We start from the raw sequence: 11,368 nt of genomic DNA, 5'->3' as shown, positions 1-11,368 counted from the left end.
GCAACAGTGCTAACCACCGTGCCACCGTGCTGCTCAGATTCAAAACAACCCAATATGCAAATCAACTGTGTGAGCAGGTGTGTGCTATTACCAGGTATCTGTCTCGACCCATCTCATCTTTCTCCAGAGCTCGACGTCCAGTCAGCACCTCGAGCAGCACCTGAAACACACACACGCACCATTTTCAGACACTTGCTGTGTTTCTCTTCTGTTTTCTGGTCTCAGAATAAAAATGTTCAGTTTCACGTCAGTTCCTAGAACAGGATATTTCCTGTTGCCAACTCTATAACTTACCTACAACTAACGAAGATGTTTCTCTAACTAATAGATGGTTGTAACTTATTTTATAAACAAAACCACCTACAAATTATTATGTTTATGATATTTTTTATGGTTTAATGGCTGATGTTTTAGTGTATTTAATTATGCTTTTCAAACATATTTATGGAAAAGCTTGAAGTTTAGGGTGCAAATTATGCTTTACAGTATACTAGTATTAAAGATCAAACGATAACGCCGTCATACTTGAAGTCTTTCTGTTTCCAGGTACTTTTTTTTTTTTTTTTTTTTACTTCCGTGCTTCGGCTTCAAAATCTACAACTTCTTGTTTACATCTTTTGTGGTGTTTAAAATATTTTCTAGAGGAACAATCAAAATTGAGGCCTGCAGCTGTAAATCTTGCTACTCCTCAAGGGTTAGCCATGGTCCACATCCAAGCATCACATCATAGTGATTAGGAATTAACTGCATTAAAAATCAAGTCCTATAATATTAAAAACATACATGTTTCACACAATTTTCCACTGTTCTCATAATAGAAATGGGCCTGTTTCTGTACCAAACTACAAAAAGTTATTGGAAAAGCAGAAATATTTTTATAATTAGGACTATATGAATACACAGAGTCCTCCCATACTGCACTAAAAGTTCCTCTTAAACTAAGAGACTTCTTTTCCCATGAGGCCCTGCGACATCTCACCACTCCGAAGCTGTAAACGTCCAGTTTGGGTCCCAGCTCTCCGCCTCTCACGTATTCCTCCGGCAGATAAGCCAGCGTTCCTCTCACTGTTGTCGTTTTACCCACGGATGTCGTGCTAGCTGCCGAGGTGCCGGTGGGTACAAACCGAGCCAGACCGAAGTCTGAAAGCTTCGCCGTCATGTGACTGTCCAACAAAATGTTGGAGCTGGAGAGAAACAGAGGAACATAAAGAAAAAGAGTTCAGGTTAACACACCAGGTGAAAGCAGAGGCTGCGTTTTTGCCAGTGCGTCGCCATTGTTAGTGCAAATACTCGCACTAACAGACTTTAAAAAACAAAACAAAAAACAACAAAACACATCATAGATGACTTTTTGACATCACTCAGCCTTATAACCAGGTGGACCACATCAACTGTGATAAATGAGTAAATGTGGCGGTAAATACACTTCATGCAAATCATTTCATTACTTCTTCAACGGAAACTTCATCTTGATGGTTTTTTCCTGTGACCTTTGTATGAACTGTGAAATGAAGGCATGAATTTCAACTGAAACTTTACCTGACGGTCTGCCTACGCTGACGTGTTTTACACACAATTCAGAGGAAAACAAAAATGATGGCGACCTCCAGATAGCAGAAGAGGAAGAAGAGGGGCTTCTTCCTCTCTTTGTTGTGTTTGGCTGAATGACAAAGTACACCATAAATATTTATTTTCCTGATCACTTTTCCTTGACTAGAGGAAAAATGTGAGAAGTTACAAGAGAACAGACTACAGGGTGAATGTTGGTTTGCTGTGGTGACATTGCAGCCTCCTGGACTACAAAAAGCTCATCTTTCATACTGTTCCTGCGTTGGTCATACAAAAGAGGATAATCATGAAAAAATTTGAAAACAAATGGAGCATTCTTGGTCTCAGCACACAGAGCGGGTCGCACACGGTGGTTCAATCCCTGGTCCTGCAGTGCATATGTTGCAGTCCCATCCCTTGTGATTTTTATTGTTTAAAGGCGTAGAATACAGCACTTTATGAATGTGTATGAACGAGCAAGACTGTAGCTCGTAGTAAAAAGTGCTTCGACTGCTCAATGAGAAAAGTGCTATATAGGTACTAGCGCATCTTCCAATTCAATAACAAATAAAAATAAATTCATCATCAAGGCTGGAATTTGATAAGGGAATTTATGACCTATAAGCAGAAATAATATTTCTCACTTTCAGATTAGTTACTCATCGTTTCCAGTTATTTATCTCTTCATGCTGGAAATAATCCAGTATAGCTTCTGCTTTCTGCACTTTTCAGTGACTCATGTCAAATAAAAGACTGTAATACAGCTGTTCACTTTGACCTATTTAAATACACTGAAGAGCTCCAGGGTGAAGATCACCTTTTCACGTCTCCGTGGATCAGCAGCTTTTCGCCTTCAGGGGGGCAGTGGAGAAACTGCAGAGCTTCTGATGCGTCTTTAACAACACTGACTCTCTGAGGCCACGAGAGCACCGCACACTCCTGAAACTCACACACGGAAATAAACACACCCATGGAAATAAACACCCCTCCGAAACAAATAAACATTTGTAAATTATGTAGTGTGCAGGGTTTTCCCCAAGCACTGAAACTCGGGTGCAGGACTGAGTGTTTTTACAGAGCATCATGGAGAATGCACATGAAGAGGTAAAGGTGATTAATAAACACTTAAGAGCCACCATCATTATTTAACAAGCCTTTCATATTTATAATCACTTCCCATCAGTGGATCTTATTTATTTGTATATCACAATCTTTTATTCACATCTACTTGGAGCAACAGATGAAGGCCGATACACTGGGTGCATCAGGTTTCAGTGTTGCCAGCTTTCTTTCGGTAATATTGCAAGGATAATGGCAAAAGCCAACACTGAAAAGACCCAGCAATGACCACCTATGACACCCAGAAAGCACCCGAGTCCTGGGAAAACCTGTGAAAACCCTGGAGTTATCTGAGCCGTGTGCATCTGTGTATGTGTTACGTTGTGCAGCTGGTCCTCCAGAGATCTGTTTTCCATGTAGCTGTAAATCAGACACAATGATCCTCCTCCGTCACTGAACCCTAAAAGATCCACAATGTTGCGATGTCTGAATCTGAGGAGGACACACACACACACAAAATAACAACCACGTGACTTTAATCAGAACAGATGAAATCTGCTGTATCTCACTGAGGAACTTCACCCACCTTGACAGTTGCTCCACTTCAGTCTGGAAGCTCTTCTTCAGCAGAGCCCAGTCCAGCAGCCCGTCCTGTCAACAGCAATTCTGACCAATCACAATCTACTTCCTGGCAGTAAAATGGACCAATGAGAAGGCTTTTTCAGACAGTGAGCGGTCGACCCCTCTCTAATTATCAGTCGATGTTTTTCTTTTAACTTTTCTAAAAAGAGCCAAAAGACTCTTTCAGACTAATTTTGTCTCCGTTTCCATGGCGGCAAAAACCTCGAAAATGACAGTCGTTTTTAAAAATCTGTCTGTGACAAAACCATAGACTGTACGTTAAAGATGTTGGCAGCTACCGTGACAGCACCCATTGGATTGTGAAGTCCGTTGAACCCTCGAGATGAGCCATTTTGCTGACACCATGTTGCTGTTTTGATACAGGATGTGCACACTCACCGTCACACACATGTTGATGAGCAATGAGCATTTCCTGAAAAATCCTCTCTCACACTTAGAATGACCCAAATTTACAAAATGGACTGAATTTTTCATTAAGTGTGACTGAAACGAGAAGCTGAGATGATAACATCAGCAGTAAAGTGTCGCCTATGGTCCTGACAGAGCGCCATCTTCCCACAGACTCACTTTAGGACCTCTACGATGGCTTCACTTTTTAGACCCAGAAGCTAAAATTGAAACTCATATTTTGTGTGGAGACGGGGGCTTTAGAAGGGAACCACCCAACCCGACCACCATCGCAGGACTTCCAGGTCGCTCTAAAACGTCAACCAAATGTACAAGTTACCTAAACCGGCCTTCTAACAGCCAGCAGGGGGCGACTCTTCTGCTCTGTGACCTTTCGTCTTAACATTTTAGACTCAGTCACTAGTTCCAGGTCAGACTGAATAAAATATGAAGATCATTTTGTAAAATAAAGAATCAAAAAATACTCTAATTGGCTAACAACTACTCACTCATTAAAACGATTAGCTAGAGGTGTCGTCATGGGGACTTGACTAACCAATGGCAAATGGTCTTTTATAGGGTCCGTAGCTGTGACAAGCCAAAACAAAAGCCTGCACAGCCTTTTTGATCTATTTCCAACTTTTGTGTTGCTTAAAGTTCATTGTTCATGGCCTGCAGGTGGCGACTCCTCTGGTTACATAAAGACTTAAAGGGCCCTTTCCTCAAAATAAAAGTGAGCAACACCATTTCTGACTTTTTTGTATTTCATCTCATTTCCTTTTATTTCTTTGGTGCCCGACAGTTTTAACTTTCTAGCTCGAGCGCAGAAATAATCAGACGGTTGGGATCGTGCATACATTTACTCGAACTGCAGCGTAAACTGTAAGCAGAGTTTTTCTGTACCAGTCCTGTTGCTGCCTGAAAACCGCTCGCTGTCTGAAAACTCCTCAAGACTGCATTGTGATTGGCTGACCTCTTTGAATTTCTTGACGGCGCACTTCATGTCCTTCAGAGTCGCTCTGTACACGACTCCAAACCCCCCCTCCCCTATCTGCAGGCAGGGGGAGAACCCATTTGTCCCAGCATACACCTCTTCATATGACAGGCGCATCACTGCGATGCTGCTGCTCACCGCCACCATCACCTGGGGCTGGGGGATGACATCACCACCATCATCGTGCTTTGTTGTAGTGATGTATTTGTATTGATTGTTGAACAAACCTTGTGTAATGTGTGTGCAAGTATGCGCGTGTGAGAGAGAGACCTGGTGACGTTGTTGCACTTCAGAGAGCAGCCCCGGGGGGGGCGATGCAGGTCTGGGTAATGGACCTACTCTTCCTTTATTTACAGAATAAAGTAGTGACATCATCAGCGTCACAGAACAAGCCGACTGGACATACGTAAATGTCTGTTTATGCTGTGTTACCTGAGCCCAGTCTACAGGTGTCCTGCATAGGCGTGGCCCAAGGCTTTTTGGGAGGGGGGACAAACTGAGAGTCAGAAAAAGGAGATGAAGAAGGAAGATGACGAGCAGGAGCAGGAACATAGGAGTAAAGGTCCAGACTTCTCACCCCTGCAGACAGAGAGACAGAATGAGAAAAAGTCAGTCCTATACAAAAGGTTCTACTGAAAACGTGGACTTCAGGCACGTTGCACTAACGTATAGTGATGAAGTGTTTTAAGAGAATATGATCAAACCAATATGCGTACAGGGAGGGGTACAGCACTGAGGATGCTGTGCTAAGTGTCACTCTTTTAATAAGCAAGCATTCAGAAGATTCAAAAGCTTATGATCAGATTCCATCTGCTGATTCTAGTTCTGCATTTGACTGTTCGTCAACACCCGCAGCTCCAAAAACTCTTAAATTTAGAAATGCCTTAATTATAAATTGGTTTTTATCCCTTTTGTCAAGCAGGTCACAACAAGTTAAACAATTCAATCTCCGTGAGTTCCCCTCTCCTTTTCACCTTGTATACTACTGGCTGTTGAGGTAACTGGACTAATTATGGGGTTATCAAATTCTCATCAAAGAATTTGATAACCCCGTTATTGTTATTATAATATATCCTACATGCAGGTGACTGCCCGTCTTTATCCCACAGGGATATCAGTGATTTCAAAGTGTGATGTAACTGTGATCATCTCATTTTGAATAGTGATAAAACTGCAAAAAAAAAAAAAGGGTATATGTGCACACGACCCAGTGGCAATTGATGTCTGTACAATAGAGCACATATAAGTACTTGAGGTATCTATATGGACAAATTCTTTAATGTGAAGAATACGTTGATTTTTAAATGTGAAAAATTAGCTCAAAGACTCCACTGTGTTTGTAGACTCAGGCTGTTTGAAGTGAGCTCTGTGGTTATGGGTATTTTTTTGTAATTCAGTACTTGAAAGTTTGATTAGATATGAGATGACAGCCTGGTTTGGCTCGCTTACAGCAAATTCAGAGTCTAAGATTGAGAAACTGATAAAAACTTCCATGAAAGGCAAAGGAAACAAAGAGAAACAGTTTCTCATGTCGAAATGAGGAAACAGTTGTTCATCAGACTCATAATTGATTAATTTTTGGTGCTGGTTTTATTGTGCGAATGCTGCTTTGTTTAGCACTGTTTGTCCAAGATTAATATCTAATGTGGTATGACTACACAAAGATAAGAGGCAAGTTTATTCTTATCTTTGCATAGTCTTGCAGAAACATGAAAACAAACAATAGCGTAAAGACATTTTTATATCGTCATCAGACATATATCGTTATATCGAGCAGCCCTAACAGGCAGCATATTCAAGATGAAGTGATAACTAAAGGACAACAACTCTGAGCAAACCCAACAACTTAAAAAAACATTTACAAAACAAAGCACCATATGTTGGTTGTGATCAGCTGTAAACACCTACAGCATATATCTGTGAAATCCAACACATTTTAAAACCTTATTTTCCTTTTTGAAAGACACTTGGGAACAAATATATTTAAGAATTTTTAATATATGGTCTTTTTTTTTTTTTCTAGATGCAGGTGTAAATAATTCTTTATTGACTCCTATTCATCGAGGGCTATCTCACAAGCACCGCGGCTGAACTGCAGCCAGTTTGTGCACCGTGGCATTAATATTAATATACTATCCCTCGGGGTCAAAGGTCATGAGTGTTTGGAGGTAAACTCACAGTTCAAGATGACATCACGGGGGCGTAACAGCTGCAGATCCTCCAGCAGGTCGATCAGCTCTCCGACTTGAATGTTCCTGTTCGAGCATTTGACCATCACCCAGTGGGTCCGCCTTTCCTGCCTCTCAGCCAATCGCACGTCGTTCTGATCCATCAGCATCCCCGAGGCTGTGAGACAGAAACAGTACAATCAAAAACTGCAGAAATATGAAGTAAACTGATTTTACAGACACTCAGACTTCAGAGGACAAACACTAGCTCGCTATAAACAATCACAGATATAAAATACAATAATATAAAAACAGCACAAACAGAACATGTGAAATATTACAACCTAAAGTTTAAACAGCATTTGGTTGAATCCGAACAGAGAATTTCCTCGTACACGTCACAGTTCATCATTCTGCTAAAAACTAGTGACCCGGCTTCACTGGTAGCCATACACAACCGTACCATAACATGTTTAACAGATGTTTTCGTGGAACGTCAGATCTGGCCTTCTTGTTCTTGAGTGTAACCAGTGGTTTGTACAAGAAAGGCATCCCTTTACTGTAGACTTTGACAACGATACATCGACCTAACACAGGATGTTTCAGACTCTGTAAGATGCTGTGAAGAGCTTCTGAACCAAGGAGATAACTCTGTGATTTTCTTGGTTCAGAGATAATTTTGTGACACTTTAGCGGTCCTCTGTGATCTTTCAGGCCTTCTGGTGTTGCCAGTGCATCCATTCTGTTATGCCGATTGCCGTCTCTCTAACAGCTTTATTTGTGTTTGTCAGCCTAATAATGCTTCCCTCATTAACCTCTTTGTGCCTCTTTTTGAGAGCTAATGCAAATTTCAACGCTCTGAATCAACTCCAGATCTCTTATCGTCTTAGTTTGTCATGAAATAACAAAGGAACGAGCCTCCCTTAGCCAAGACATGGCCGCCAAGTTAATTGTCCAATCACTTTTGAGCCTCTAAAACTGCGCATGATGCTGCATTCCAGATACCTCTGAATCCAGATGTCGGAACTTGGAAATTAGGGCGTTCCAGAAGAAGTGAGGAAAAAGAAGATTTGTTTTGGTTCTTCGCAAAGTAGAGACATTCAGGAATCACTAGCGTGCACCTATGGTATCAATTTGAAAATCCTAGATGACTTCCTTCTGAAAATCTTCTGAATGCAATGATTAAAGAAAACTTGACCTCTGGCCTTGACCTTGAGGTCACTGAGATTCAAGCTCGTCTAAGATTTTTAGTAGATGGACTTATGGTATCAATTAGAAAACCCTACGTTGCCTTGTTCTCAAGTTAACGTTATCATAAACTTGGGTGTCCACGCCACCCGCCTGGTCGGGACAATGACAATTCCCATCAGCCTTTTACAGATGATCTGATATCCTCGTGTCAGTGTTGTTCCCACATCATCATAATAAATGTTGTTCCAGGTTCAACATTGCAAGTGACCAATCACATTGTTGTGACGTCTCCCTTTTGTGCCTTTGAAAAATACCGCCTTAAAAAAAATCGACTTCACTTGAGAGAAGAGAAACCGCTTCTGTCCGCCGATCCAGGAACTTGAATTCTTTGAATTTCAGGATACTTTTCTTTAATAAACGGTAAACATTATACATATTGTCCTTACAGAGGCGGTTTCTCTTCTCGCAAGTGAAGTAGATTTTTTGAAGGCGTTTATTTTTCGAGGTCGCGGATGACGTCAGGAGAAGGTGATTGGTCACTTGCAATGTTGAACCTGGAACAACAATATTTATGATGACGAGGGAACAACACCAACACGAGGATATCAGATCGTCCGCCTTTTACGGCTGAGGGGTAAAAATGGCAGTAACTCCTAGAAAGCTAGCGCAGTTCTTTTTTAAAAGCGCTCGAATTAAAGCTGAAAGTCTGCACCAGAATCACATCTTGATGATTGTTTTAAAATTTCACCGTGGTAGTGTACAGAGGCGAGAACACAAAAATACAGAAAAAAAAAATTACTCCAAATACTTATGGAACCTCACATACTGTATGTTGAGGCATGTGATCTTATTCGTCTTATTCAGCGTGCAACATTTGCCCCTTTTTTTTTTTAACATCTTTATCTGTTGGTTAACACTTGTGACTCGTGCTTCATCTGCAGTGTTGCATTAGAGTTCGTCTGAAAGATTTCAAGGACATAATCAACGCACGTGCCACAAACCACAACTCCATCACCTGATGTGGGTGGGAGTGGGATACACAACAACTGGGCCCGATGCTTTTCAGTTCGAAAAAAATAAAAATATGACCAGAGTTTACCACAAGGAGGAAGTGCAAAAAACCCAACATAGACCAAAGGAGCAAACAGGAAAAGCACGGGCAATGGCAATTTATTGTTCTAACAACTGGTTTCATTTCATTTCAAAGAAGTGCTTGTTCTGCCGTCTCCACAGCAGGGCAAGAATGAAATTACCAGCAACAGCAAAAAATATGAGCTAGAACAGCCCACATTAGTGGTACTTTGTCTCTCTTTTTTGACAGCTACAACAAGCCAACCTTCACGGTTAAAACAAAAAAACGAGTATCAAAAACTGATTTTCCTTAGGGGCGAGCGTGGCTCAAGAGTTGGCAGCTCATCTTGTAATCGGAAGGTTGCCGGTTCGAGCCCCAGCTCGGACTCGGTCGTTGTGTCCTTGGGCAAGACACTTCACCCGTTGCCTACTGGTGGTGGTCAGAGGGCGCTGGCCAGTGTCCGGCAGCCTCGCCTCTGTCAGTGCGCCCCAGGGTGGCTGTGGCTACAATGTAGCTTGCCATCACCAGTATGTGAATGTGTGTGTGAATGGGTGGATGACTGGATATGTAAAGCGCTTTGGGGTCCTTAGGGACTAAATAAAGCGCTATACAAATACAGGCCATTTACCATTTTAAACTTTGTGGCTTATATTGACCAGGATAAGGCGCGATGTCTCGGGGATCACAAGTAGCTGCCTTTGATGACTGCGAGGGTGATGCAAATTGGAACTGATGGTGATATCAGAGAAAAGGTGCAGGTGGCCAAAACACTAAAGGTGAGGCTTCAAAATAACATCACAATGCCTGGCTCCATCATCTGTATACAGCTTCTGAGCCCTACATCTAAATCTTTTTTAAATCATCTTTTCTCCCAACTCTAACTGCTCTAGTATTTCTTTTCAGTGTTCCCCTTTGACAGCTGTGACTGTTCTCTAATGCTTAAATTTTACTTTGTCGTTTTTCTGTAAAACTTCTATTTCAGTAGAAGAGAAGCTGCCAGAGGTCTTCCTCCCCACCATCACCAAATGCTGCTTATACAATGTAAAACTTTAAAAGTGTATTTCATTCGAAGAAAACTTAAGATTTTCAGTCACCTGAACTCAATATAGTACACCAACATAACAGAGCTCTACCTAAATTTTAGTCAAATAAAACCCGCACAACCTTAGTTAAGAGAGTTTACAGTAAAACTGAAAACTTCTGGATTTTTTGAGAAACCTCAAACTGTTTCTAATCACATTTCATTATGCGTCAGAACACACAGGCATTTCAGTTTCTGTCACATTCTTGTGCTCCGTATTTACTCAATATTAACCAAGAGCACTTACAGATAACGTCTACCAGAGACTTCCTCAAAACAGCCACCGGTGAATTTATCTATATTTAGGCTAACTGTAGTCAAAATGTGACCTAATATCGGAAGAAAACTGTACCTGATTTAATCTCAGTTGACACTCACGCTAAAGCAATCTTTTATTAATAGTATTATATATTTTACAACTTTGTGGAAATAGTTGGGACAGGTAAGCCTTGTACCTGAGGGCAGACTGAGAAGGATGGATCACAGCTGAGGCTCTCACAGCTTGTTTAATTCTCATTTTCTGTAGTGATTTCACATGGCAGCAGTTAAAGTTGTTACACAGAATAAACACGCTAGAGTTTATTTTGGTGAAACACCCAATTAACGGTGGACTCCACCGTCCCTCCTACCCCAAGCTGCTGGCCTTTAGCTCTCAGTCAAAGTTCGGGTTCCGACTCACCAAAGCGGGTCCAGTCCTGGTTTGACAGCCCGTCCATGATGCGGCAGAACTCACAGTCAACGGAGGCGGGCAGGTTGTAGTACAATACGGCCCTCGGGTCTCCTCCCGACATCTTTACCTAACTCCTACAAGTTAGTCCACGCTGAAGCTAATAGGCTAACCGATGACAGCGGCCACCGCGGGGAACTCTGGGTGGTTTGTAGGGTATCAGATTCACACAAGGACCTGGATCACATCAGAACCGCCTGGAACGAACCTGTTCAAACACTTCAAAAACTCTCTCAAACTACAGGTTTGAGTCTTTCAGCGCTTCCGCCTAAAACAAGCTAGCTGCTTCCGCTCCGCACTACCGAAATAAAAGCCCAAATAAATGCACTGTTTTAAAACTTTTTTTCTTCACTTTTTACTTCTTTTTTTTGAACAAATGTTTTACCTCGTGAGCCACATACACCCCCATTTGATCACAAGTGGACCACACCAGTGAAATTCCCCTTTCTGACAGTTTAAATCAGTTTAATTACACATTTAATCCTCGAGATGTCTTAGG

General features: G+C 41.6%; 1 protein-coding gene across 2 annotated transcripts in view; it reads right to left on the bottom strand.

The window, feature by feature from the left end:
* The window catches only part of irak1 (interleukin-1 receptor-associated kinase 1), a 14,220-nt gene extending 3,057 nt beyond the window's left edge, over positions 1 to 11,163 (bottom strand). The window contains exons 1-10 of one of the 2 annotated variants that reach the window (XM_005931110.3): positions 10,822 to 11,163; positions 6,809 to 6,976; positions 5,063 to 5,209; positions 4,901 to 4,974; positions 4,610 to 4,786; positions 3,194 to 3,258; positions 2,988 to 3,099; positions 2,366 to 2,487; positions 980 to 1,184; positions 92 to 160 (exon numbers count right to left, since the gene is read on the bottom strand). In XM_005931110.3, coding sequence (XP_005931172.1) covers positions 92 to 160; positions 980 to 1,184; positions 2,366 to 2,487; positions 2,988 to 3,099; positions 3,194 to 3,258; positions 4,610 to 4,786; positions 4,901 to 4,974; positions 5,063 to 5,209; positions 6,809 to 6,976; positions 10,822 to 10,933 — 1,251 coding nt within the window. In that variant the 5' untranslated portion in view covers positions 10,934 to 11,163. Of the gene's footprint in view, positions 1 to 91; positions 161 to 979; positions 1,185 to 2,365; positions 2,488 to 2,987; positions 3,100 to 3,193; positions 3,259 to 4,609; positions 4,975 to 5,062; positions 5,210 to 6,808; positions 6,977 to 10,821 lie in introns of both variants that reach the window. The other variant, XM_042224440.1, reaches the window with a different exon arrangement.
* Positions 11,164 to 11,368: the final 205 nt, after the last annotated feature.

Source organism: Haplochromis burtoni, unplaced genomic scaffold (assembly GCF_018398535.1).
Source record: "Haplochromis burtoni strain Fernald_Lab_line unplaced genomic scaffold, NCSU_Asbu1 Contig_138, whole genome shotgun sequence".
NCBI classification, from domain to species: domain Eukaryota; kingdom Metazoa; phylum Chordata; class Actinopteri; order Cichliformes; family Cichlidae; genus Haplochromis; species Haplochromis burtoni.
Note: the sequence above shows the minus strand (reverse complement) of the source record. Positions and strands in the feature narration are given on the sequence as shown.